General features: G+C 43.9%; 2 protein-coding genes across 5 annotated transcripts; one reads left to right on the top strand and one right to left on the bottom strand.

The window, feature by feature from the left end:
• Nucleotides 1–178: 178 nt before the first annotated feature.
• On the bottom strand, nucleotides 179–14,460 carry LOC108926729 (sorting nexin-8-like). Its single transcript, XM_018739623.2, has 11 exons — nucleotides 14,377–14,460; nucleotides 8,780–8,989; nucleotides 7,754–7,874; nucleotides 7,260–7,396; nucleotides 5,769–5,849; nucleotides 5,447–5,607; nucleotides 2,632–2,761; nucleotides 2,458–2,526; nucleotides 1,665–1,796; nucleotides 965–1,114; nucleotides 179–304 (listed from the first exon to the last, which is right to left on the bottom strand). Exons 1-11 carry the CDS (start codon nucleotides 14,458–14,460, stop codon nucleotides 179–181), a joined length of 1,401 nt encoding a protein of 466 aa, XP_018595139.2.
• On the top strand, nucleotides 14,153–27,684 carry iqce (IQ motif containing E). Of its 4 annotated transcripts, none has more exons than XM_029246528.1 (23): nucleotides 14,153–15,751; nucleotides 15,949–15,996; nucleotides 16,113–16,158; nucleotides 16,531–16,677; nucleotides 16,849–16,956; nucleotides 17,055–17,125; nucleotides 17,372–17,485; nucleotides 18,113–18,163; nucleotides 18,386–18,456; nucleotides 19,114–19,186; nucleotides 19,349–19,398; nucleotides 19,488–19,642; nucleotides 19,817–19,872; nucleotides 20,008–20,240; nucleotides 21,099–21,197; nucleotides 21,904–22,054; nucleotides 22,764–22,943; nucleotides 23,198–23,224; nucleotides 23,452–23,556; nucleotides 24,010–24,140; nucleotides 24,826–24,944; nucleotides 25,093–25,224; nucleotides 26,745–27,684. In XM_029246528.1, the coding sequence occupies exons 1-23, from the start codon at nucleotides 15,701–15,703 to the stop codon at nucleotides 26,855–26,857; spliced, it is 2,331 nt and encodes a 776-aa protein (XP_029102361.1). In that variant the 5' UTR covers nucleotides 14,153–15,700; the 3' UTR covers nucleotides 26,858–27,684. The 4 variants fall into 4 exon arrangements, with proteins under 4 accessions (XP_029102361.1, XP_029102359.1, XP_029102360.1 ...); XM_029246526.1 differs by having other exon boundaries at nucleotides 21,057–21,197; nucleotides 24,829–24,944; XM_029246527.1 differs by having other exon boundaries at nucleotides 21,057–21,197; nucleotides 25,096–25,224.
• Nucleotides 27,685–27,975: the final 291 nt, after the last annotated feature.

Here is a 27,975-nt window from a genome sequence, read left to right as displayed (position 1 = left end):
CTTTTTTTTTTCTTTTTTTTGCAAAACCTGAAACTCACTGTCCTTAAAAATCAAGTCCCGTCCATGTATGTTACAGCACCGGTGCAGTCGCTTCCAGGTTTTTGTGACAGGAATATCCCAGAGTCGCCATTTGTTGAGAATGAACATTGCGTTGCTGTCAATGTCTCGTTTTTATCGACTAATTGGGAACCAGCGTCACGGGGGTCGGATGCTCCCCTGCTGGCGTGCGAGTGGAAGAGGTGCCGTTCGAGCTCCCGAACAGACAGCTGAGCTTTGGGTGCAGATCGTTCCAGACCTCACTCATCTGAAAGGGGGTTAAAAAAAAGGAAAAAATACAGCACAATGTCATTTTGACACTTGGATGATTTCCTCCACCAACCACTATGATTCTCATTATATAATATTAACCTAGTTACTGTAAAACACGGCAAAGTCTGACTGGTTAAATACTTCAGTTTTCACCGGAATCGTAACGAAAGGCCGTTGAAAGCAAATTTGAAAAAATGCCACAATTTTTGGTCAATTATCTCGTTGCACTTAATTATGTCGGCTACAGTAGATTCGGTGCTTCAGATAAAACAGAATAAGGAAAATGAGAAAAATGTAATAAGTCCTTCCTGCCTCAGGAAACCGTGCGGCTTTATAAATTCATAACGTGCAAACCGCAAGGGCACAAGGATCCGCTCATATTAACTCAGGTCTAAATGGTGATATTTAGACCAACTGTATGGTTAAAACTGGGCTTATTAAAATTACCTGTAGCACTCCGTACCCTCAGGGACCAGGGTTCGGGGTGCCTGAAAATTTTCCTGTTGGCACCATAGCTTTATTACTTTATATCTGTGATAACTTGGTTCATTTCCTTTTCCATCTATGTCTAATTAGTGGACTTTTACAAAGACAATAATCCCAGATCTTTGTAGTGGTGAGCAGAAAGCGATTAGGGAACTGAGTTTCAGCAGACCTCTCTGTGCCCTTGGATCTGAGAGTTTATGAGAGCTCCCAGGATGTGGGCAGTCATCTGAAGGTACTTGAAGACGAGCTGTGTCTCCTGGTGAAGGCACAGTAGGGAGAAATGGCACCGCAGCTCCGCAGTTAGTATGGCGTCCTCCTGCTGTAATGAGCAGAGACATGTGAACGCGTGGTCAGACGTGAGGTTGAACGTCATCCGTCACGACATCGGTCTGGTGCCACACATTCCTTGCATTTACATTATTTATTTAGTTCACTTTTCTCCCAAGTGACTTACAATTGAAGTGAATTACAGTGATTGACTCATATATGGGGTGGGGGGGGAGGGTAATCTCTACTGGGCGATGGCACGGTGGGTTTGGCCTGTGTCTCCTGTGTGGTGTGTCTGGGGTTCAAGCCCTGTCTGGGGTGCCTTGGGGTGGATTGGCGTCCCCTCCGGGTGTGTCCCCTCCCCCTTCGGCCTTGCGCCCTGTGCTGTCGGCAGGGTCCGGCTTGTCAAGGCCCCTGCTTAGGACAAGCGGTTGTAGACATCGCATTGCGTTTTTCCTGGAGCAATTCAGCCTAAGTGTCTTTCTCAAGGGTATTGTAGCAGGACTCAAACCTGGGTCCAGTGAATGAACGCATCAGCTCTAATCATTGCTCTTCATTCTGCCCTTGCGACCCAAGTAAGGATACAGCACTGCAAGACTCACCTGAGCAATGCGTGACTTCAGCTGTTCCACAGACACCGGGTCCCTGGGCTGAATCATGTTATTGACTGTCTGTTTCCTCGCGTTGGTGTGCTTCTGCAATATCTGCTGGTGCCACGGCCGCTCGGACAGGTCCTGCAGGCACAGCGCACATGCTAGAACGATGCGGCACAGACAGCCGTATCACCTCAACACTGCAGAAACTACGACACGCAAGCGCAGCTAGAATACACAACACAGGGAGCCAACTGAAAAAACACCGTGGGTGGCACAGCGAGTGGCGCTGCTGTCTCGCACCACCTGGGTGGTGCGTGAGGATGTGGGTTTGATCCCTGTTCAGTTTGTGTGGAGTCTGCATGGGTTTCCCCTGGGTGCTCTGGTTTCCTCCCACACTCCAAAGACATGCTGTTCAGGTTCACCCATAGTGTGTGAGTGACAGAGAGAGTGTGTTCCACTGATTAATGGATTAGTGACCCATTGTAAGTAGTGTGTCTAGCAGTTTAAGTCTGTGGGTGCTCTGGTTTCCTCCCACACTCCAAAGACATGCTGTTCAGGTTCACTTGTAATGTGTGACACAGCGAGTCTGTTCCACTGATGTATGGATGAGTGACCCATTGTCAGTAGTGTATCTAACAGTGTAAGTCACCTTGGTGAATAAGGTGTGTGGGCTGGTAATACTACACAGAGTTCCTTGGAAGTCGCTTTCGAGAAAAGTGTCTGCTATATCAATAAATAATGGCTGGATAATTGACAATGCGTGCATACATAGAAATGTAAAACCAAATGAAGATCTCACTTTGTATGATCGGAGCAAATCCAGAAAAAAATCCAGTTTTTCCACAACATCATCTTCCTCTCTTCTTCCCTAAAAAACACAAAAAGCCCAGAAATACGTTGACAACTTCGATTATTCCGGAAGGAGGACAAGATAAGCCTGAGGCCGGCGCAGGAGCGGCGCTGGTTCCTCTACCTGCTGAGCAGCTCTGTCCGCCAGCAAGGCAAACTCCACCGACAGACCCTTCAGAGAGTGTCGCAAAGTCCCCCAGTTGCTTGATGCCAAAGCCAAAGGGGGCACCGGCCATGCATCAGAGCCCACTGTGCTGCAAAAACAAAAGATGCAAGAGTTTATGGTCATGTGCACAGTGAACAGTTCGTTACACCATGCAATGAAATTCTTACTCTGTGAATCCTCTCAGCAGCCTATGAAATAAATTATAAGGACTTAAGGAAAGAAAAGCACAAGAAAAACTGATCACTTCTAAGTTGAGGTAAAACCGTAAAATGGCTCAAAACTGTCTCAGCTCCAGGACAGCGTGCGATCGTTTTTGACTTCCATATGCATTTGTGAGAAAAGTTTGTTATTGAGCCTTTTGGAATTTTCTGCATTTCTGCACACATGGCTCCTAAAACCTTAACCTAAGTTAGCAAAAAGTTTTACACTGGCGTGTCTTCATTAAAGAAACGGTTTAAAAATCAAGGTCATTATATATAAACTAGTGTACCCACAGGGGGTGTGGTGGTACAGTGGCGCAGTGGGTTGGACTGGGTCCTGCTCTCCGGTGGGTCTGGGGTTCGAGTCCCCCTTGGGGTGCCCTGTGACAGACTGGCATCCTGTCCTGGGTGTGTCTCCTCCAGCCTTATGCCCTGTGTTGCTAGGTTAGGCTCTGGTTCCCTGCAACCCCACTTTGGAGAAGGAGGTCAGGAAGTGTGTGTGTGTGTGTGTGTGTGGTACCCATCTCTCTGAAGAACATTGTTCTAGTGGTACTATGGAATATAACCAGTGAACTTAAAACAAGCAGTGGCTTCCTCTGTGGTAACTTCCCATAAACACCTTTTTTTTTCCCTCATGATCCTTTATTCATTTAGCTGATGCTTTTCTTCAAAGTGACTTTACAATGTTACTTACAGTTATTTAGGTATTAATACAGCTGGTTAATTTTCTGCAGAAAATCAGGGTAGATACGGCACAGTGGGTAATGGCGCTGTCTCGCAGCGCCTGGGTGGTGCGAGAGGATGTGGGTTTGATCCCTGCTCAGCCTGTGTGGAGTTTGTATGTTCTCCCCGTGTCTGCGTGGGTTTCCTCCAGGTGCTCTGGTTTCCTCCCACACTCCAAAGACATGCTGTTCAGGTTCACCCATAGTGTGTGAGTGACAGAGAGAGTGTGTGTGTTCCACTGATGTATGGATGAGTGACCCCGTGTAAGTAGTGTATCTAGCAGGGTAAGTCACCTTGGTGAATAAGGTGTGTGGGCTGATAACACTACCTAGTATCCATGGTAAGTCGCTTTGGAGAAAAGCGTCTGCTAAGTGAATAAATGTAATATAAATAGCTTTCTCAAGAGGTAGGATTCAAACCTATAACCTTGAGGGCTAAAGGCAGCAGTGCTAATCACTATGCTACCAGCTGTCCTCATACCAGATACTACCAAGTAGAGATGAATGCAGATCCTTCGCTTTCACCTTACGGTTCTTTATCACTTGTGCGAGGGCTGTAGGGCTGATTTTTCTAAGTCACCCACTGCTAGCGACAGTAGGAAGAGCCGGAATTCTTCCATTTGTAATACATCTGCTTCACTGTGGACTGTTGGAGGTACAAGTCCTTAGAAATCCTTTAGTAAGCCTTTACAGTCCTATGAAATTTAACCACTCTTTTTCCGAAGTCCTCCAAAATCTCTTTTGAGCTTTTGCACCTCATCGGAATTTTGATGTAAAGGGCAGGTAACCAAACTTGTGTGCTTTCTATGTAGCAGGGCAAATCAGATCCATGCTTGAACGGATTGTGACACCCGCCTCCTTTATTGGAATTCCTGAATCCAATTAGCTTCTCTTCATGAGGTTGCTGTTCTCGTGCTTTTTCCACCAATGACCATGAATGTTAAGACCATTTGTTCAACAGAAATATGGAAATATCAAATGTTGTGTATGATGTTTGTTAAATAAGACTTATTTATATATTCTGGGGGGTGTGGTGGTGCAGCGGGTTTGACCAGGTCCTGCTCTCCAGTGGGTCTGGGGTTCGAGTCCTGCTTGGGGTGCCTTGTGATGGACTGGCGTTCCGTCCTGGGTGTGTTCCCTCCCCCTCCAGCCCTATGCCCTGTGCGTTGCCGGATTAGGCTCCAGCTCCCTGCGACCCCCCTTTGGGACAAGCAGTTTCAGACTTCGTGTGTGTGTGTATATATATATTCTTATTACCTAGATGATGATCACATCACGAGCAGAAATCCAGACAATTCCAAAGGATTCACTAATTTTTTCTTTCGAACCTATAAGTGTACGTCACTCGCTTTCATCAATCACTTGCCCTTGTCACATCGCAGCATGTATAAGTGTACCAAAGATTCTACAAATGTCATCGTTGAAAACACTGAAGATCACCAGTTTACCAGAAAAGATGCATTTTCATGACCGCCGGTGTGTTTGTGTGGTGTGTTTCCAACTTGCTCGAGAGGAGCGGGCAAACAGCCAGCCTTGGGATGTTTACCCCTCCTATAGCAGTCTTATGAGATTTCTTTCAGCTCTTCCAGAACCTTCTGTTCCCCGTTATCCGTGTATCGGAACAATTCCATCGTTTGCTCCTATTTGTGCTTTCTCGCTATCTTGCAAAAAATGACTGCGAGTAATAATTCGGAAAGTGTGCTATACATAGATAAATTAATTCAATGTGGAAATTCTTAGACTAGGATTAGTAAATAAACACTAATATTGTGAAATCAACTAAGCCATGGTGGGGGGGGGGGAGGCAAAAGCAGGAGTCGGAGAAAAGCAATAAGTAAACTCGAAGCTTGCCTTAGCTCCCTTCCAAACATGAGCAGGTCCGTGGCGTTCCCCTTGGAGCGCGCCGCCATTCTCTCAGCCCTGTCCCGCAGACCATGAAATAAGTTGAGGATATTGTGGATGAGCTCCCTGCTGGAGGCAAACTGGCCCTGTGCGTCCGGGGGGAGGTACTCCTGTAACACAGCGATGCGTAGGCAGCGAGGCACCCGGGTTGCCAAGTGTCATCGCGTTATAGCCTCGAAAAATAAGCAAAAAATGTTCGGAAGGGAGCAAATCACATCAGCCATGCTGGGCTAAAATGTCGAGGGTTGGGAATTCGGAGAAAAGAACTAACCTTAGCTTGTCCGGCAATTTTACATGTCGTAAATTCATCTCCTGATCTCCTGAAGGCCTCTCGCAGTTTGTGCTGAACATCCTGTATCATAGAAACAGGAAAAGCATCAATTAAAATGTACCCAGAAATTAAAAACTCAGCGTATTCAGCATAAAAATCCGAATTTTCGCGAACGAGCGTCAGTCTACGCAAATACCCAATGCCTTTCCCTTCGAAATACAGTATTAAATGGAACGCCACTCAAACAAGGTCTCAGATGGTGAGAACGAGATGTTCCCGTCAAGTAACCGTGTATGCGGCTTGAAAGAGAACAAAGATCTCTGTCCAAGTCACTCAGAATAAAGGTTATGGAAGGACAGGGTCTGGCCATCAAATACAGAGGAAAGACAACCGCAGCAAAGAGCGGCTCTTGAAAGCAGCCGTAATTTGAGGTCGAATTCTGCTGAAGCAGGAGAGTGGAAACGCTGCTGACAAGTCCAGACCGAACACCGTTGACCTTATTAACCCGCTGGCACCGCTCATCAGACCCGCGGGTAGCGCCCGGTGCCGTCCGTCCGCCTCTCACTACCAGCTCCCCCATCGTAATGCATCGACGAGGCTTCTGCATCTTAATCAAACCCTCCCCCGCAAAGAAATGGAACCGTCTTTATTCTGCGTTCACGTTCTGCTTCTCCAAGTCCGACTGCCGACATCTGAGCGTAATTTGTGCACTGATTGACTGTGCCAAGTCCACACTTGTCTCAGAAGCATTACATGGTTTCACTGGAACACTTCACGGATGAAATGCCTGGCAGTTTGCGAAGCCATTCGCCGTAAAGGTCACGATGCTTCAGAAGGTTCAGAAATGTGGATTTTTTTTTTTTTTTAACACAAATCCACCCGATTTCTCAAGAGCAATGAATGCTTTAGCTACTAAACTTCTGATTATTAATGAAAGCATATGGGTGGTAAGGTGGCACAGCGGGTAGCTCTGCTGTCTCACAGCACCTGGGTGGTGCGAGAGGATGTGGGTTCGATTCCCTGATCAGTGTTCTCCCTGTGCCTGTGTGGGTTTCCTGCAGGTGCTCTGGTTTCCTCCCACACTCCAAAGACATGCAGTTCAGGTGGATTGATGACTAAGTCACCCATAGTGTGTGTGTGATAGAGAGGGTGTGCTCCACTGATGGATGGATGAGTGACCCAGTGTAAGTAGTGTATCTAGCAGTGTAAGTCACCCTGGTGAATAAGGTGTGTGGGCTGATAGTGACACTACATAGAGTTCATTGGGAGTCGCTTTGGAGAAAAGCATCTGCTAGATAAATGTAATGCAAGGCAGATGCTGAATGTGCTTCTGAACGCAAAAGAAAATGCAGAAAAAAGAAATTCAAGGAAGGGACGGGTGATTGCCAGTCCGCTCGGTCAGTCCGAGTTTCAGGGTCCTCCGCCGCACATCCCGCTCAAGTCGCAGCGTGTGAACCGTCACCGTCCACAGCGAGAAGACACGGTCCTCACCGAGCCGCCGAAGGTCAGAAAGGTCTTCAGCAGCTCGTCTTCGGAGAGGACGGGGTGCTGCGCAACCAGGTTGATGAACCTGCGCAGGGCACGTCTCCTCCCTTCTATGAACTCCCGCTCCGACACGGCCGCCAGGACTGCGGGTACAGGGAGAGGCGGAATGCAGACGAGCTCATTTGCAGAGTCTCTCGGAAAACACTAACGATTTCTGGGAGATATGACAGTACATTAAACACTCAATAAATAATGTGTTTGTAAATTCCCCTTGGTGCTGAACTGGGAACGATGTAATTTCACTTCTGCTTGGAGAACAAATACACCAAGTCCATTTAATCCCCCTAAGGAGGAATTTCCCTTTAAAAGCCTGTTATAAGACGACAGACCGAGGCCCCAGTAAAGAGGGAACAGAAGATTTGGTTTATCGGTGCTCACTGCTCTACGGCATCACAAACGTTGCTCATCAACCCTGTTTTTTAACTGGGACGAGCTCTTACCTCCTTTAAGCATCTGTTTAGGCGGGAGCGCTGGCACCATTCTGTACGGGAACCTCTGCAGCAGAAGTTCGTGGAATACATCAAAGTCGCTGTATCTCCTGCAGACAGACGCTCTGAAGCGCTGCGGAAACACGGACGCAACACCATCGCGGTTGCGTGAATGTGCGCTTTCGGCCTGGCCTTAAGATGGTCCTGATATGGAAAGGCACTTGAGCCGCCAGAGTTTCTTAGTTCATTAAATGTATGAATTTCACACTGAGCTCCCGCTGCCCTCCCAAGCGGCTCACGACGTTAAATGACTTGCAGTGATTTTGCCCACTTTCAGAGCGGCGTCATTTTTTTACATTTGCACCGGCATTTACTCGTTGAGCGGAAGATTTTCTCTGAAATGACGCACATCTCCGAAAACAATACGAAAGAAAAACTGGAGCCATGTAGGGTCTGTCTCCCTCAGTAAGGTATCGCAGCAGGAGGTGGGATTCAGAACCTCCGACCTCCAAGTCCAAAGGCAGCAGCTCTAACCAGAGAACTGCCTGCTCTTTTTTTTTTCTCTGTTGTCGCTAATGTAGAGCAGTTGGTAGTGTAGTGGTTACAGCTTCTGCGTTTGGATTGGTTGCAGGTTCGATTTCCCCCCCCCCCCCCCCGCCTGTAGTACCGTTGAGCAAGGGACTTACCCTAAATTGCTCCAGTAAAAATTACCCAGCTGTATAAATGGATAAATAACTATAACCTTAACACTGTAAGTTGCTTTGGAGAAAAGTGTCAGATAAATGTCAAATAATGCAGAAAGTGTGAACATAAAGATGCTACAGCTTGGCCTTAAGATGACTAATTGACTGTCTTCAATTCAGTATGTATTCCTAGTTGTCACTAATCAAAAGGAAAGCTGAAGAATCCAGATGCAGTAGCTACAGCTCGGCCTTAAGATAGTCAGTCGAGATTTTTACCGCGTTATACGTTTGAGTTTGGTTTCCACTCGTCACTAATCTCGAAGGATCGAAAAGTATGAAGGTGGATCTCACTCACCCGACTAGTAATCTGGTACTCCACGTGCTTGAGGAACAGACCCTTCTTCTCAGGGATGAGCTCCACCTGCACAGCATCTCGGTTCAACAGCTCTGTCAAGGTTTGTGAGGCTCCCAGGAGGGTCTTCTGAGATACCTGCATCCTCGGAGCCCGGTGCTTGTTCAGCTCTCCAAGCCGGGTTCTGAAGCAACCCTCGTGTCCAGCTCCCAACTGAATGGTGATCGCCCAATACAACGGAAAAAGGTGTCAAGCAGTGACTCGGTGATCACGCAGGGGCTTTCCTGGCACGATGATGTCAGTGGGCGTTAATTTTGGACCATGCACTGAGAAATGGTGGGCTGCGTACATTAAAAGTGCGTCAGCCATCTAATAGGTTATTTCAAGCGAGTATAAAAGAGGAAGAAAACAAAACAAGAGGAAATCCCCGCTGATGATCCCCTTTCGTGTATCGGTCTCCGACATGTGCATGTGTAGACATTGCATTTACATATGTCAAAGAAAGCGTGAAAAACCGTGCTTTATTCATCTAGAACGGTTTGAAAAAGGCCCTTTGACTTGGGGGAGGGGAGGGTGAACTCGGAAGACCTACGGGCTGAATTACGACACTCAAGGGTAGGTTTTATAACATGCAAAACACTGAAATACCGGGAGCACCTGTGGCAACATAGCGCTGTACTTTGAGAAACAGAGGTTACTCCAAAAGCTCGATGAAAAGCAACCTGCCCTCAAAAATCCCACTGGCTATAGTCCCGAATTCCTCCTTGCTGTCTCTGCCAACCAGCTCTTTATTCATACATAAAAAACAACAGATAAACTATGGCAAAGAATGTATTGCTGGTGTCTCACAGCTCCTAGCGTTAGGGTTTGAGTCTGTGGGAAGTATGAACACCTTGCTTACGTTTGCATGGGTTTCCTCCTGATGCTCTGGTTCCCTCCCACATTCCAGAGGCACTTATATCTTGTGAACTGCTGGCTCTATATTGCCTGTAGTGTGTGGATATATGTATGTTACATCACACTCCTCTACAAATGAGTGTAGGGAGTTCACTGTGGTAAATCTCACACTGTAAGCAGTCTTGTTGAAAGTCATCAGCTGAATGATATTTAATACACACACACACACAGAGTCTGAAACCACTTTCCCCAGGCAGGGTAGCAGCTAACCGGAGCCTAACCCAACAACACAGGGCGTAAGGCTAGAAGGGGAGGGGACACACCTAGGACAGGACACCAGTCCATCGCAAGGCACCCCAAGCAGGACTCGGACCCCAGACCCACCAGAGATCAGACACAGGCCAAACTTGCTGCACCACTGCACCCCCTGCTACTTAATACTAATGGTTAATATTTTTTACTGCTTCTACTTTCTTGTCTTGACTTCATGTGCAAGTAAAAAGTGGGAAAGGGTCTCTTCTACGGATGCCGATCAGGTCTGCCTTAAAAGCCCCTTTGAATGTTCATTGTAATTCTGTCGAAGCAGTCCAGGGACTAAATCGAGATGTAGGAAATGCAGAAAATGTGCTGACCAATCTGTTTTTATAGTGTGCGAGACAGGGACGTGCAAACCAAATGCAAAGCCTGAGATGAGAAGAACCTGTAGGGACCTTCTGTAGTCTCTTATGTGACTCCTTTTCCACAAACTTCAACAAACCCATCCTTAAAATCCATGTTCAGTCATATTCTCAGCACTGAGTCCTTACCCTTCACTCTTTAGTTTTTACATGAATAATGAAAACAGAAATGGCTTTTCTGCTAAGATGATGCAGTTCCGCTATAACCAGAGGAGTAACAATTTGTTGTAGAGTTGACTATAAAATCCTTCTTTTGACCTATAAGGCAATACATGGCATTGCTCAGGTTTACCGTTGTGAGATTGTTGACTCTCATTTCCTAGGACGATATCTTTGTTCATTAGATGCAGGTTACCTTAAAGTACCTGTGATCAATAAGACCTCAGTAGGAGGTCGCGCCTTTAGTTATAGAGCACCTAAACTGTGGAATAGTGTACCAGTTACTGTCAGAAATGCCCTATCTGTTTCTGTCTTCAAATCCAGACTAAAGACTTACATGTTCACTCAGGCATTCCACCTCAAAATGTAATTGCACTTGCCTTGTTTGTTTTTTACCACCTTCATAAACATGCATAATAAATTAACTCAAGTAACACATTACTAACTCTGTTCTTTCTTCATGTTGAGTACTACCTTGCTACATAAGACCTGAGGAGGCCGGCCAGTGGTGACAGATGAGTCCCATGCTAACTGAGGATGATGACCAACTGCCATGACGAATCGAGATGTTCCATGCTGAGCTGGGGTGGATAAGATACCACTTAGCAACAATAGCATTGTTACCTGTTAAACTGGCTTACAATTGTTACTTAATCTATAATGCCCAGGACGGGTGGGCAACCACTGGCCCTTGGACCCCCAGAGGTTTTTTTCCCCCAACTTTCAGTTGGGAGTTTTTGTTCCTTTCCCTGGTGGCCAGTAGGTATACTTATAGCTCTATAACAGTACTTTATTATGGTAGCCATTAGTCGACTGTGAGAAGAGTGCTCTATAAAAATGAAAAAAATAAAAATAAATAAATGTTTTGGTGGGGACCAAAATATTACATATAGTGCTTGGGAAAACGGGGTGCGGTGGCGCAGTGGGTTGGGCCACAGTCCTGCTCTCCAGTGGGTCTGGGGTTCGAGTCCCGCTTGGGGTGCCTTGTGGCGGACTGGCGTCCCGTCCTGGGTGTGTCCCCTCCCCCTCCGGCCTTACGCCCTGTGTTACCGGGTAGGCTCCAGTTCCCCACAACCCCGTATGGGATGAGCGGTTCTGAAAATGTGTGTGTGTGTGTGTGTGTGTGTGTGCTTGGGAAAACTGGCATGAATGAGTACTTAGAGACACATAATCTCCTCGTGTTGCACCATGAATTTAAAAAATAAATAAGGCTGTTGCATTTTCTATCAGCTCTTCATGGTAAAGGTCAATGAAGTCTCAAGTCAACTCTTAAGCTGAGCTTTTCAAAAAGTGTATAATATTTTTTTTTTTATTTAGCTGATACTTTTCTGCAAAGCAGATTGCAATAGCAATAGGGGAGGATCACAACGTAGTAGTTACCAGCACTGCTTTTGGAGCCAAAGGTCGCAGGTTTGATTCCCACCTCCAGCTGTAGTACCCTTGTACCCTTAAGCAAGGTACTTACCCTAAATTGCTCCAGTAAAATTACCAAGCTGTATAAATGGATAAATAGTTGTAAGTACCTTAACACTGTAACTCACTCTGGAGAAAAGCATCAAGTAAAAGTAGTAGGGTTGTATACTAAGCTTTTAGTACAGAATTCACCCATTTATATGGAAGTTCAATCAAGTTGTGGCTGACTTATAGCAACCAGTTCTGTGGTTTCCAAGGCAAGAAAGGAATTCACCAGCATCTTCTTCTGTAAACCCAACTGCACTTGAACCCCACACTGAATGTACAGCTCAGAAGCTTGAAGGCACTGCCATTGTTAAGGGGTATTAGAGTTGGAACATAGGATCAACACCTATGGGACAGCTGGTAGCATACTGGGTAGAGCTGCTACCTTTGAACCCAAAGATCACAGGTTTAACTCGTACCTTCAGCTGCAGTACCCTTGAACAAGGTACTTTCCCTGACTTGCTCTGGTAAAATTACCCAGCTGTACAAATGGGTGAAAATAGGAAGTTGCTCTGGACAAAGGCATCAGCTGAATGTGGGCGGCACAGTCACACAGCACATGGGTGGCGCGAGAGGATGTGGGTTCGATCCCTGCTCAGTCTGCGTGGAGTTTGCATGTTCTCTCTGCGTCTGTGTGGGTTTCCTCCGGGTGCTCTGGTTTCCTCCCACAGTCCAAAGACATGCAGTTCAGGTGTGTGAGTGACAGAGAGAGTGTGTTCCACTGATGTATGGGTGAGTGACGTAGTGTATTTAGCAGTGTAAGTCACCTTAGTGAATAAGGTGTGTGGGCTGATAACACTACATAGAGTTCATTGGAAGTCACTTTGGAGAAAAGCATCTGCTAAATGTAGTAAAGTAAATGTAACAGAAGTCCTTTGAGTGTAAGAAAAAAGATTTTACCCCTTCACTACCTGCTAATATAGAAACAATCCAAGATTTTGTAAATATAAACTTCCTGGCTCTGTTTTGACAAACACACTGAAGCAACATGATGCAGGACAAAGACCAACGACAGCAGCCACCCCCCACCCCCCCAAAAAAAAAAAAAATTAACAAACTCAGAAAAACAACTAGGTAGCTTCTATGGCATAACAGAAACTTTAAAAACTAACAACTTCCCAAATTCCCTCCTCCACCTCTTACCGTCCCACAATATGTAAAACACCAAGACCAGGGTGTAGCGGCTTGTCAGCTGCTGGGGGACCGAGAAACATTAGCGATAGTCAGGAAAATACACTTCTGCCTCAACATCGCAAATACTGCAGCTCAGGTGGGACTCGAGTCCAGGTGTGAAAGCTGAGCTGTCAGCACCGATACGCTACAGGTGTCATTCTGAACGGGGATTATGTGTTTGCAAAAAACAAACTGCTAAAGAATAGTGAATATTGTCCATAGTTTGGACAAGCAGATTTAACAGGAGAGGCTCATGTAAAACCGAAATTAAAACCATGTAAGAGCACATCCCAGAAGGCCACAGGGTGTATGTGTTTATTGTAGTGTCACTTGTACCGACATTTACGCAGCACTTTTCTGAAAGATCAATTTCGGGTATGAACCCATTTGTATAACCAGGTAATTTTAACAGTGCAAGTCAGGGAAAGTGCCTTATTTAGGGGTATTACAGGTGGGACTTGAACCTGTGATCTTTGTGTCTAAAGGTTCAAACCACTGCGCTACAAACTGTATTTTGGGGTCTGTTCAAGCACTAATGGAAATGTGTTTTCTAAGTGCAGGGAAGGAGAACCAGAGAAACAATAATTTTGTATTTTTATTTTTTTAATTTATTTAATTAATTAATTATTGTTTTATAAAACAAACTTTACTGACAAAAAGCAGTAACTACAAGTCAGGATCGTAAAAAAAAAAAAGACACGGAACCAGACTGAAATATTAGAAGAAACAACCCCAGAGGGAACAGGCAAAGAAAAGAACATTTATAAATAAACAAATATAGAGAAAATAAACAAATAAATACATTAAGAAATATTAAAAAATACAGAAAAAAATTAATAAAGATTTATTCATTATAAATAGGTTAAGACGTCGATAGAACTACAGTTCTCACAGCTTTGAGGTTTTGAGAAAGCAGAATGGCGGTATTATTATGATATTTAACTTCTTTTACAAACAGGAAAGAATAATTTCGGTCCCCCACGGAATTCAACCTCATATGACGTCACGCCGTGATCGCGCGGCGCGTTCCTTACTGCGCGCTCCCTGACGAGCTTTGATTTGTACGCATCGTTGATCATCACGGCTTTGTTTGGCCGGGGCGGCACGAAGAGAATCATTATGAATGTCATTTCAGTGGCTCCCCTGGAGTTATCATTACACGAAGATCATCATGAACGGTAAAATCAGCTTTTTAATGAAGTTCGTGGTCCCCGACACTCCTGCGCCGGCACCTACACGAAAGAAGACGATGGAGAAACTGCGCATGCGCGAAATGGATCTCAGGAAACGCCCCCCTTCCCCGGGGTCCAGAAACTCCATTACGCTTGATGCATTTACTTCAACGATTGTTCTGAAGGAATGGTGGTGGGGAAAAAGGTTACCGATTTTTTATTCACGCAATTATATGAACTGAGGGGAACTCCAGGAAACGCAAATTTCCTCGCAGCGAAATACATGACAAGAGCCACGTCTCATGAATTTGATGCGTCTTTGCTTTAAGTACCAAACACCACATCGACGATCTCTGGAGTCTTTTGTAGGAAGAAACTGGAAACGATGTAGAGTTGTCCAGTTATAACGTACCTAGAGTTCCTGGAAAGAAATCCATGTGTACTTAGTAAACACCGATGTTACGTCCCCTCCGTGTTACACGTAACACGGGTATGTCAGTATATACAGGACACCTAAACCCAGCGAATTTCTATTCTAGTCCTACGACTGTGAAGTTCTGCCTAAAAACTACGATTGTGCGCCAATGATTGATTGTGTGTTACACGTACTGAGAGCTATATATTCCCAAAATGTTCATTTTATCTCCTAAAATATTCCGTTAAACTACAACTTAGTTAGCTGTTTGGAGCTTTTTTATTTAAATAGCGAGTGCCCTGTTTTATCCGTGTTTAAATACAGTCGATTTATTCGCATTTGCCTGCTAATGAAACGCAATACGAAGAAACTCCGGGTTCGCGCACGGTTGTCCAGCGAGCGCCAAGCTCACTGGTCGCTGTGTTTGGTTGCTAGACGACTGCAGTATTGACACCAAAGGGGCACAATGTGACAGTGCGACTGATCCAAGCGTGTCGGGCGACGAAATGTTGTCTTAGCTGGGAACTTCTGTGTTTGAAAATGTGCTTGCAAGCGAACAATTTAGGAAAGTCGCTTCATTTTGGTGAGCGGAAAATAAGAAAGTTGCGACGGAGCCAGAGTGAAGAAGGCGAGGTCAACGAACCGTAGTCACACAGACTGAGAGAGAGAGTCCGTTACAAGTCAAGTGGGAGTAACATGGTGGTATATTTACGGCTCTTTTGACAGCCGCGTCGTGGAGAAGGGGAGGCGCGGTGTAGTTAAATGTCCACTGCGGTGCTGGAGTGTCGGAATGAGGGGGCGGCGAGAGGGATACTTTAGAAACGCGTGTCAACAACATGCGGCGCTCGTGCTCCTCTGCCCCTTCCACCACCACCAATCGCAGTGCTGTCCTCGCGCTGTCCTCGCGCTCTCTCCTCTCTTGATCTCCTCTTCTTTACCTCTGCTTTCCTGCTGACCTGTTGATTTGAGCGACATGTCCGAGGCGCCCAGCGACGGTCTCACGGACCCCGAGCTGGAGGAGCTGGTAAGAACCTGATCCTGGATCAGTTTTTGGAGCGCTTCCGTCCGTCACACCGTGACCGTGGACACACACACCGCTCAGTTTTCTGTCAGTCGGTGTCATGTGGAACAACTGTACTAGGAAGAGCTCGTCCGTCAGTGTCTTCCTGAAGTGGTAATAATTGTTTAAAATGGCCACATTTCTGTTACGTGCACATTTAGGGTGAAGACGAGCTTTCTGTTACCACCTGTATCTCAAATTCTGAGAAGGTACGTTGGTATCTATCTATCTATCTGTCTGTCTGTCGTATGATGCTGAGGTCATTTGTAGCCACGATTATTTTGTGCAGCAGTAATAATTCGGTGGTTTGATCTCCCTTCCACAGAGACCCAGGAAAAAGAAAGCGCCACATAAACCGTCTCCATCTCCTAGTAAGACAGTCATTTAAACAGTTACTGAAGTTGCTTGTACGAATATGAATGAAGTGCTCGGAAAGAATTGTCTTTTACGCTGTGGCTCGGCAGCAACCTTTAGGCTTCGTGTTGAGTCGTCAGGCTGTCCAGGTGACGCTGAACTGTTAATACTACTTACTTTTGATTTATTTGCATACTGTCTGTTTTGGCATTGTTAGGCCTGTATTAAGCGATCTCCATTTATTCTTGTGTTATTCATGTGTCCTCTCTCAAATACTTTTATGTGTGTTGCTGCAGCCTCATGCAGTTTCCATCCATCCATCCATCCATCCATCCAATCTGTCATAGCTCACTCAAAATCTTAAAGCAATATGTGCAATTGTATTTCAGAATCTCCATATTTGACTAGCGCAAACTTGCATTCAAAGAAGTCGGCGCTGTGGCATTCCTTGAGGGGTACCGCGGTGACTCACAGCGAGCATCCTTCTCTGCCAATGCCTGGCGACTTCTGGCTGGCCTCTCTCAAAAGTGGACTTGGTCAGTATATGCATTTTTTGGCTCGCAAGTGATAGTCATAGATAGAGGAATTCAAGCAGCACACGGATGTAGTACTCGAAATTAGTCTCTTGAATTTCATCCAGTTCGATGACTTTGTACTAATTTTTGTATTGTCTTTATACCCTCTGCTGGTATAAATCCTGAATGCAGAACTTGATGGGACACAACCAAAGTGCTCCACTTCACCAAGCATGCCTGAGTATCTGAAGGAAGCTTTTGGGATGAGGAAACCAAAGTACTCTCGGTCCTCCAGCAACGGTGAGGGAAGCTGGGGGCGATCACGAAGAGTCGCAGAGGTTGTGAAATATCCGTGTTCGCGTTCTGAACCTGAAACACTTGTTTCCCTCCATTTTCAGGCTATATTCCAGGGACCCCAGACTACAAGGAGAAGGAAGACATGTATGATGAGATAATTCAACTGAAGAAAGTACGTTTTAAGTTTGATTGCTTATCGTTAATGCTGTTTGTAGCAGCCGATCCAACCATCGTAATATGCTTTTTTAAATGTTTTAATTTTTTAATGTATTTCCCATTTATTGGATTCAGCAAAAGTTGTCATATATTTTCTCCTTCGGAATATGCGTATTAAAGTGATGTCTTAAAATATTCAGTATGTATGCAGTTTCATTGTGTGGTGTTATGTATTTCTAATTGAAGACACTGCTTTTTACAGTGTCTGCAAGGTCAGAAGTCAGAAAATGACATAATGAAAACCAAACTGCGAAGACTTGAAGAGGATAACCGTAAAAAAGAAAAGCAGATTGAGCAGCTGTTGGACCCAACTAAGGTAAAATCATTCAAAATCAGGATCATTTACAGCCGTAGCAGTTTTTTGATAACTGTTAGTCAGAAGTTAAACCTTATTTTCAGTCTAGTGTGTTCTAAAAGGAGAACATTTTTTCATGGAAATAAAGTGAAAAGTCTCCAGACCCCCCCCCCCCCCCACCACACACACCCACGGTCAGTTTGATACAGTACTGGTTTTTAGGTCAGGCCATTCATATTAAGAACCACAAGGGTACAACAGCAGGCCCTTTCCTTGAACTAGTAACCTGCTTGGTGCAAGTTAGGACCCAGGTTTGAATCCTGCTCCTGCTGTAGTACCCTTGAGCAAGGTCGAAATGCTCTCGTAAAAATTATCCAGCTGTATAAGTGGGTAAATCACTGTAAGCTTAGCATTCAAACCTAAAATTGTAAGTTGCTTTGGAAAGAAGCATCAGCTAAATTTTCTTATTATTATTATTATTATTATTATTATTATTATCACATGCAAAGCTACCAGTTGATTGTTCTGAACGGAGTTATGCTGCATTAGGTGCGGCATTCTCTCACAGAAATGTCTTTTTCCCTGTTCTTGTACTCATTGGACATTAAATAATATAAAAGATATATTTTTAAATTTTTTTTTTTTTAGGGCTCTGAATACACAAGGGGCTTCGTTGACAAAAAGAATGATGCCAGTTCAGTGAGTATACCCCTCCTGTGTTGCCTTTCAAAAATGTGATGTAAATAAATGAGAATATATCTTGGGAGGGAATAATGTCCTTGGGGAACTTTATTTTGAACATTTGTTTAATTTAATATGTATCTGAACTTTAATGTGTGATTAACGGTGAATTACCAAAGTTTGGTTTCACTGTCCCTGTATTGTTTGTACCTCATTGAAAAGTATATTCTTCCACTTTAGGTCCTAAATGGATTAAAGCACAAGATTCTGAAGCTGGAACAACAGTGCAAAGAGAAGGACAGTGCATTAATGTGAGCTGGGCTCTTTATTATCTTCAGAACAAAGATTAAACTTTTGTTTAGAAACCCACCAACCAATGTCTACAACCACTTGTCCCGAGTGGGGTCACTGTGAGCCGGAGCCTAACCCGGCATCACAGGGCGCAAGGCTGGAGGAGGATGGGACACACTCAGGACGGGACGCCAGTCCATCGCATCGCAAGGCACCCGAAGCGGGTCTCGAACCCCAGACCTGCCACATGGCAAGCACTGGCCAACCCCCCCCCCCCCATATGTGTAAACAAAAAGAAATATTGTATGTTTAAGAATTAACTGCAAATAAGTTTTCACAAGCAATTTCTTGGGGTGGATACTTATTTATTAAGCTTTTAATAAGAAAAAGATAAGTAAATAGTAAAATAACATGACAAAATAAAACCACTGCACACACTGCAGTGCACAATATCTCTGTATAGGTAAGTCAATGAATGAATGAATGAATGAATGAACCAATCAATCAATGGAATTTCACCCAAAGCAGGTCAAGTTGCAGCAGTGCACGTTAAAGATTGTGTTACAGATTTATAGCAGCAGCTTTTACTAGTCGGACAGAGTAAATAGTGCATGTGAAGGTAGCGGCACAGGAGCGTTCCTTGAACGTGAACCTGTGGCGTTGTGTGTTGTTTTCAGCAAATTGCAGAATGATGTAAAGACTAAAAGCATTGAAGAAATGAAGATTGTGGCAGAAAAGTACTACGAAGAGGTAATGTTCTGGTACTTTTATTCAAACATGCATTAACTCACCCAACGTGTCATAATAAATTACTACTTTATAGTACAGTTCACCTTCTTAGAAGTAATGTGTTTTCAAACTGTGTTCATTATTTGGATATTTATTTTTAACCCGTTTATGATGTTCCTTTAGGTTCAGAGGCTCAGGCTGTTGCTGGCCAATGCAGAGTCGGCAGAAAAAAGGTACTGATGTTTTTTTAAATGCCCCCCCCCCGGTTTCCATGACAGTTGTTGAAAGATGCTTCATTAAAAGGCAGCGCGTTTCTCCATAGCTTTACCGCCGAGTGCAAAGCGTATCTCAAGCAGCAGAAAGTTCTCAACTCAACCATCGTGAAACTGTCAAGGAACGTGAAGCAGCTGCAAGAGGAGAACGAAACCCTGAAAGAAGAACTCGAGAAAATGACCAGCGTCCCCAGTACAGCCAGAGGTCCTCACCGGCGCACTTTCCGCATTTTAACGCCATCACTCTTTGGCTGCCAAATTTAAAAGTGAATTTAAAAAATTTAAAAAAATTTTTTTTTTTTTTTTTTTTTTTTTTTTTTGGAACTGTGATTCCTTTAAAAGCGAACTTAATTCCATTGCTTCGTTCTCTCCCTTCCAGGCTACGCTGAGTGGAGTAAACCGAGACTGGTGCGGAGGATCATCGAGCTCGAAAAGGTGAAGGCGTGTTCCGGTGCGGCCGAAACGTTGTCCACGCACGTCCTAGAGGACGGGCCACGTTCCAGAAGCCATGCGGTTCCTCGTGTGGCGTAGCGCAGCGATGTCATTCTTAGCTCAGAGTTTGTGTTTCAGAAGAAGCGTCGGTCAGGGAGTCCGCCGTGCGTCAAGGGGCCTGGTTGCAGAGAAGGAGCCGGGACCCCCGCCGTACACGCGGAGGAAGGAGCCGATGCTGTCGCAGCCGCTCACGAGGTCCCTGTGACCCCCAGTGGGAACAGCACACAGCAGGAGTGCGTCCATCTAAGGGAGCTGGTCGGGAAGCTGAGGGAGGAACAGGCGAGTCTCCAGGAGTCTCTGGCAGACAGGATGTAAGGACACTTCCTTTGTGGTGGGGGGGGGGTCCTACTCTCATTTCTGCTCAATCTGTATCTGAGCCGTCTGTACTGAAATGTACACGCTTTTGGTGCCCTCTCTCACTGTCGTCAACCTCCAAGTCCCCAAGTTGGGCGCAGCGGTCTGGAGCCTATCCTGGAAACATGGTACAAGGATATGCCTTGGATACGGTGCCAGTCCATCGCCGGGTGTCCACAGGCTTAGTTTTCACACGCTATAGTGCAGTTCATCACCAGTTCGCCTGAAACGAGCCTCTTTGGGCTGTGGGAGGAAACCAGAGCACCCAGAGGAAAGTCATGCAAACATGGGAAAAACATGCAACCGAGATTTGTTTGTGTCAGGATGGTCTTCATGGAGCTCACATCTGGCAACTAAAGGAATTTATGTGAGCGACAGGATATTGTTTATACTGTAATTGTTAGCGCCAAGTGCTGCTCTTCGCACTGTGTACTGTGTGGGTTCAGGTGTGTTTCTTTCAGGTGCTCTGGTTTCCTCCACAGTCCAAGGACACGTGTTTCTCGTAAACAGGTGGCTCTCAACTTCCCTTTGTGCAGGTGTCGCCTATTTAGCAGTGATATTACTAATATCTTTACTAGTAATAATAGTGCAGTAGGATCATTATGCTTTGAAAACTACATATTTACATGTTTTTGTCTGCCTGTTATAGTTCAAGAAATGTATGAGCCCCTGTAGAGGGACACTCATTTGTGGATGCAGTAATCGAAACCCCTGAACTCTGAGGCTCTGTGCTCTCCGGGTTGTGTGGCTTGTGTGTGATGTGCTGGCAGCAGACAGGAACGAGATTTCGTTGAGCGTCCGCTCCGTTCCTTCAGGGCTCAGATGCAGCGGCTGTCCGAGGAGAAGGAAGAAGCTCTAAAGGACGTGGAGAAGTCGAAGACCATCGAGTACAACAAAGCGAGTCAGCTGTTCAAGTAAGTCTTCCGTTCATCTCCTTTCTCGCTGGATCAGTTCGATTTACATTTACATTTATTCATGTAGCAGGCGCTAACTGGAGGTCAGAGATTTCTCACTTCTGTCATACTGGTGTTCGCTGCTGTTGTTTTGCTTTATTTCACTCTCTTTTGAACTGAAAAATACACACCGTCCCTCATTTCCCTGACCCCTGTTCCAACATAATTTGGCAGTACAGTACCATACCATACAGTAGTGTTCTTATGCCATCAGTAGGAGAGAGTGTGTTTTGACAGTGACAGTGTATTTGGATAATTCTGCTCTAACGTTTTTATGAAAAGATCTATACCGGGAATTTGTATACCTTGAAAATGACCCGAGAAGGATAAGTGGTAGTGCAGTGGTTAGAGCTGCTTCCTTTGCACCCAAAGGTTACAGGTTCAAATCCCACCTCCAGCCATAGTGCCCTGCAGCAAGGTACTTACCCTAAATTGCTCCAGTAAAATTACCCAGCTGTATAAATGGGTAAATAATTGTAAGTTGCTTTGGAGTGAATACAAGTAAATGAGAAAACACTGAGAATTTCTGTACCCTGAAATTTCTATCACTTTCGAGATACGAATCTGCTAAATGATTACAATTAATAAAAGAAAATTAAATTTAAACACATTGTGCTTTAACACATTCTTTGGTACAGTTCAGTTGTCTTTTTCTCTTGGTCCCCAGAGAGGAGATTGAGAACCTGAAAGAGACGATAAAAGAGCTGGAAGTGAAGCTACAGGAGCTGAGACGTCTAAGGGCAGAATCTTCACGCCATCTCATTCAGGTCGCTAACACCAGCGCTCCAAGGGATACCGACGAAGCATCGATAAAGGCTGTCAGTACAATCCCATGGCTCAGTAGTTTCCTTTTTCCACACCTCATAATGTGTGAAAATCTTTATCATATGTGTTCGTCGTCTGTCCGGTGTGTTTATTCTTTATCTCCTGAATTACAATCTGAATGTTTCTGATCTGAATCCCACTCTACCCTTGATAACGGTTCACTGAAGTGGCACACTAAAAATACCCTGGTGTGTAAATTGGTAAACCATTGTAAAGCTAATTGTAAAGTGCTGAAAATCTCCGTGGATGACGCATCAGTAAATTGAATTTTATAGTATACTATATTATATATAATAACAATAATAATAATAATAATAATAACATTTAAGAGATTATTGGTCCACACTTGCACTGCTTTATAGCTTATGGAAAAATCTAGTTTTTAAATTTTCCTGTTTTTAGGTGCGGAATGTGTTGTATCACTCGTTTTGGTTTCTTTTGGTAACTTTTATTTGTGCATTATTTCTTGAAAAATATTCCATTTTTAATAACTAACTAATAAAACTGAACATATGCTGATACCGTGTGCAATAATCTTTTCGGCTCTTTGTGTTTACAGATATTATTTTTGAATTTGTTTTTTTTTTTTTTTTGTTTTCCAGAGTAACATAATCTGATCTGCTTATCAACACAGTATGTTAAAATGTATCAAACTTCTATTTAAGTTCCTCCCATTTTTATATTTCTTTGAATGTTACATAGGACCAAAGATCAGGTGTGGCACAACTGGTCCAGGAGAGTCATGATTCAGCTGGAGAGAATCCTGAGCATCTCTGGACGCCCAAAGGCACCAAGACCCCCGCTGATGTGGAGGGGGAGGAGGAGGAGGAGGACCGAGCTGCCAGGATCATCCAGAAACACTGGCTTCAGTACAAGAACAGGGTACCTGTCCATTACTTGCTAAACATGTCGGTGGTAATTTTAGATTCTCGTTCAGTTCCATTGAGCAGAAGGGAGCTATACGGATATATTGCTTTTATATGTCTAATAAGAGTGAAGCAGAATGTTTTCAGACTGATTTCAGATGGAAAATACTATGAAGCGTTATATTAATTTACTACTAATTCTGCAATAATCATCTGTTGAAGACAGAAGGGAAGTTTTACAAAACAGTAATTTTTCTTTTTTTTCTCCAGGAGAGAAAAGCCAAAGACTTGGAGGAGGTAAGTGTTTGTCATTATTTTGAAGAAAAAAATTGTGTGGGAAATAGCTGGACTTTCCTATAATATTGCATTTGATCACTCAGTGTTTCAGGCTTTCCTTTCTAATTTTTCCTTACAATTACAAGATGTTTGGAATATTTTTATCGCTAAAGTGTAAGATCATGACCAGGCTCATGTTTACATACTTATATAAGTGTGGTCACTGAATGTTCCCTCTTTATTTGTAGGACATCATTTTAATTCAGTCAGCATTTCGAGGGCATTTGACAAGGCAAAAATCAGCAAAAATTAAAACCCTTCATGAAGAAAAACTGCCCAGCGTCAACCGCAAGGTAAAATTATAAGTAATGAATCTTTACAGCTGTAATAAAACATAAACATGAGCTCTCATAAACATTGTTTACTAATTGTGTTTTCTTTATTTTTCTATGTTTTTTACTTTTAGTTTTCGTGCTGTTAATATTGCAGTAACGCGAAATCGCCAGAAGGTGGCGCTGCAAATGCAGTGCACAATACAGTTTGATGTTCCACACATAAATGACCACATTTAAAAATACTATAAAGTAATGATCAAGTCTGGTTTCCCCTGAAGAAATGATAAATGTTATACTGAAATAAATGTTCTACTGAAATACTCACCCATGATCCCATGAATCTGAGAACTGGACTAATTGTATAGGTCTCTTGTGAAAAGAGGTACAGAATATGGTACTCAGATGCTCAGCGCTTCAGGATTGATGTGAAAGTTGCATTTAGGAGCCTTTTGGAATCTCTCTTTATCTGAGGCCCCCCAGAGGGACTTCAGTGGCAGCGTCCAGAGCCTTCACGTGGGTGATGGAGATCAGGAAGATGGCGTGGTGCTCCTGCAGTCCGTGTTCAGGGGACACTTGGCACGGTGCCGTGCCAAAATGAACAGGTGACAGTTCGGAGAGGTCACCTTTATATTGACCTGAGCTCATAACGTGTTAATTTTTACCTCCAAAAATGCTTCACAGAAGAAAAGGTGAATGTCTTCTTTCCATCCTAAGTTCTTAATACTATGAAAACGTTCCTGCGATGTTCTTGGATGTGTGCAGAGCTGCTGCAGAAGCCAGCTGTAGTAAGGAGTAGTGTACAGTGCTGCTTGAAAGTGTGTGAACCCTGTAGGGATGGCCGCTATATATCCACGACCCCGTATGGGACAAGCGGTTCTGAAAGTGTGTGTGTGTGTGTGTGTGTGTGTGTGTGTGTATTTTAAAATATTACGATCTAAATCTTAAAGCTTAAAGTAAACTGGTAAAATGAATGAATAAATGATTGTGATTTACACCCCTGACTCCACTTACCTACTTGCTGTAACCAGTGTAACTTGGACTTTACTTCTTTTTACACCTGTTCCACTTCTGTGTTTCTACTACACCCATGATTTCCTATATATGGAATTGGTGATTACACACCTATTATGTCTCATGAGAAACACTGGTTCTCATTTAAACTACGGGATACAAGTGGTTCACGTACTTTCAGGCAGCGCTGTATGCAGCGCAAAAATAATACACGGACGTAACACTGAGGCTCTGTGGAAACACTTTTTTTTAAATTTTTTTTTTATATTTTAAAAGTAGTTTGATGGGTGGACCGGATACACAGAGCTCCGCTGCCAAGATGCAGGACTCTTCTCCCAGGACGCCACTGAGGAAGAGCTGCCCAGGCCCTGCAAACTACAGCACCAACGCTCAAGGTAGGGTGGACGAGTCACAAAAGCCATGAAAATCCACGATGCTCTTTGCTTCTCAAGTGTCTTCATGGGATAAAGACCTGTGGCATCACTCTGAGAACAGCATTAACTTTGAGGGGTAAAGCGTGGTTAAGAGGTTATTCTGACAAAGGAGCTGGAGGCGCTGTGGGAAGCGACGGCGAGGAGATCGAGGAGGATATCCCCGATGGAGACACCGAAGAAAGCGGCGATGCGATGGACTTAACGTTGCACGGCTCCTCTTTCAGAAAGAAGCATATTCCAGGTAAAGCCAAAGCGCTCCCATGTTTCTCCTCTACTCATTTCTCTGCACTGGCTTCCTATAGCTGCCCGAATCAAATTCAAAACCCTGCTTACTGTGTACAAATGCATCAGTAGAACTGCTCCCAGCTATTTACAAGACTTAATCAACCGGTACACCCCAGCCAGGCCCCTTCGCTCATCTACTTCTGCTCGCTTGGTGGTCCCGTGCACGAAAAGTAAAGCTCAGAGGTTCTTAGTTCTGGGTCTGTTGTGGTGGAAGGACCTTCCTCTGTCACTCAGAACTGCAGAAAGTCTGTCAACTTTCAAGAAGGGTCTGAAAACCCACCTTTTCCAGATTCACTTCGCCCAAGATCTCTCCAGCTCATTTACAGTGTAACTGTCCACGCATCATAACTCCAGAAGCATCCCCAAATACAACCTTTATTCAGCCATTACTCTGGTATTGTACTGCTCATTGGTGTATCTTATAATATTTTTTTTAAAAAATGGTGGGAGGGTATCAGGATTTGTCTATCCTGTGTCTTATGCACCAACTTGAATGATGAACCTCAGTGCAGCAGGTGGTAGAGAACAAACTAGGATTGCTTGAGACTTTCATGTCTGCAGCTATGTCTCCTTCTCTTAATGTAATGCACAAATTGTATTTTGCTGAGATGTACATCGCTTTGGACAAAAGCGTCTGCTAAATGAATAAATGTAAATGTAAAGCCAGCAGAGGTCCGAGACTCACGTGAAGCGTCGTGTTTACTGTTGACACCGATGTGTTAGAGAGAGTGTGTGCGCTGGGGATACTTTGTATTTATTGGCCATGAACATGTCATATGTTTCACTTGTGATAGCAGGAAGATGTTGAATCTTCTCATTTCTTAATTTTACATAAACTTTTAGATTTATAGATTCAGCTGACGCTGTTCTCCAAAGGGATGTACGTCTCGGAGAACAATACAAGAAGTGCATTACATCAGCGGAAGGAGAGATTTGGGTGCAGAGACGTGATTCTAGAGTACAGTCAATTTGTCAGATTCCACCATACAAACCAGTATAAATCACACCAGTAGCTGCATGTAGACCTTCCATTATTTAACAAATTATAATTAAAATGTATTAAACATAACAAACACGCTTATTTACATCGGAGGGAAGTGAGTCTGAAAGAGGTGTTTCGAGAGACTGCTTAAATGTGGAGAGATTCAGCAGTTGTGAGTGAGAAGGGGAGGTCATTCCACCACACGAGAGCCAGAACTGAAAGTTTTAAATGTTTTTGATTTGCAGTGTTGAAAATTTAAATGGAGAAAGAGAATGTAGCCCACCTACCTGTTAGTCGGTATATTATGAGATTTCTAGACCTTGAACTCCATTCTGCTGATGTACAGCAGAGATCATGAGTGCAGCAGAGCGGCACGTGCTGTCGTTGTCTGCAAGTTTGGGTCGATTTCCCAATAAACCTCCTTTGTTTGCTGTTAACTCGTAAATGAGGGTCACCAAATAAACTCATCAAACTGTGAACATGTTTTTAAACAGCTCAGCTGGATCTAACAGCAGCCGAAGCTGCCAAGACTGGAGACTCCGATGACTCGGATGATATCATTATCTCCCCGTCCAGACCCCTGAAGAGAGGGGACCCTTATTTCTAGAACATTTCTTTCTTTTTTAAATAATTTATCTTTTTCTTGGCAGTGGCCTTTCTTTAGGATGTTTGTGGGGTCGTGTGTAGTCACAATGAAAAGTGACTTCATACTGAGCTCCTATGAAGATATGTTGAAATTTTACATTAAAAACACATCAGCTTGTTGTGTCAACTGCCCGCGGTTCCCAGATGTTGACTGACCCCCAGAGGAGCAAGATTTTCACTTACTATAGTCTGTGTACATTGTATAATTTATTCAGATTCCATGCATGGAAGCAAATAATGACCTGTGTGATTTGGTAGCTCTGTCTTTACTATTTTGCTAATAAGGAGAACAAAGTGCCTTTTCTCATTCACAATGTGGTCAAAAATGTAAGAAAGACCCAAAAGTCTGTTATTTAGTCTTTTTTTTCCCATTTTTCTCTGGATTGTGTGGTTTCACTATTTAGGATTTATTGCTGTATGTAAATTAGACCAAAATGATATTCTAGGAAATGTAAATTGTGGGTTCCTGTGAAGTTTTGCATAAACCAACATTGCTAAATGCCCTTGGAAGTCACTTTTGTTTACACGTTTACAAGCTGATGTAATACATTTTAGAAGACATGTTGTGTTAAAACTGTGGAACTACATTTTCCAGGACTGTCATTTTTTCCACTGCCCCCCCCCCCCAAAACAGCGCACGTGTCATGGGTGTTAAATAATGTTAATATTAAAAACACATACTTTTTAATCCAGTGCAAGACCTCTAATGCAAAGGTGCAGAAACGTGCCTTGATGTGCACGTTGGTGTTGTCGTGTCTTTGTGAAATACTTTTTTATTATTAAACATATTGAAACCATTTATTTGTGATCAAGTTAATTTGGTGTAGAGGTTTAAAGAGAACATCCCATCTCACGGGCTACCAAAACCACAGCAGCTATGTGCTTTTAAAATACTTTTAAATTCTATTTTTAAATTATCGTGCTAAATGGGCACTTTGCTCAGTCAAGCAAATTTGATTGGAGCTTTACAGCAACTTCCTGTGAAACATCTGCATCTTTGTTAACATCAACGCAGGAGAAACACATTTTGTGGTACGCATTGCTGAAAAACGCTAAAATTACTTAATCTATTATATGTAA

This window comes from Scleropages formosus, chromosome 20, assembly GCF_900964775.1.
Source record: "Scleropages formosus chromosome 20, fSclFor1.1, whole genome shotgun sequence".
Taxonomy (NCBI): domain Eukaryota; kingdom Metazoa; phylum Chordata; class Actinopteri; order Osteoglossiformes; family Osteoglossidae; genus Scleropages; species Scleropages formosus.
This window is presented reverse-complemented; position numbering and strand designations above follow the sequence as displayed.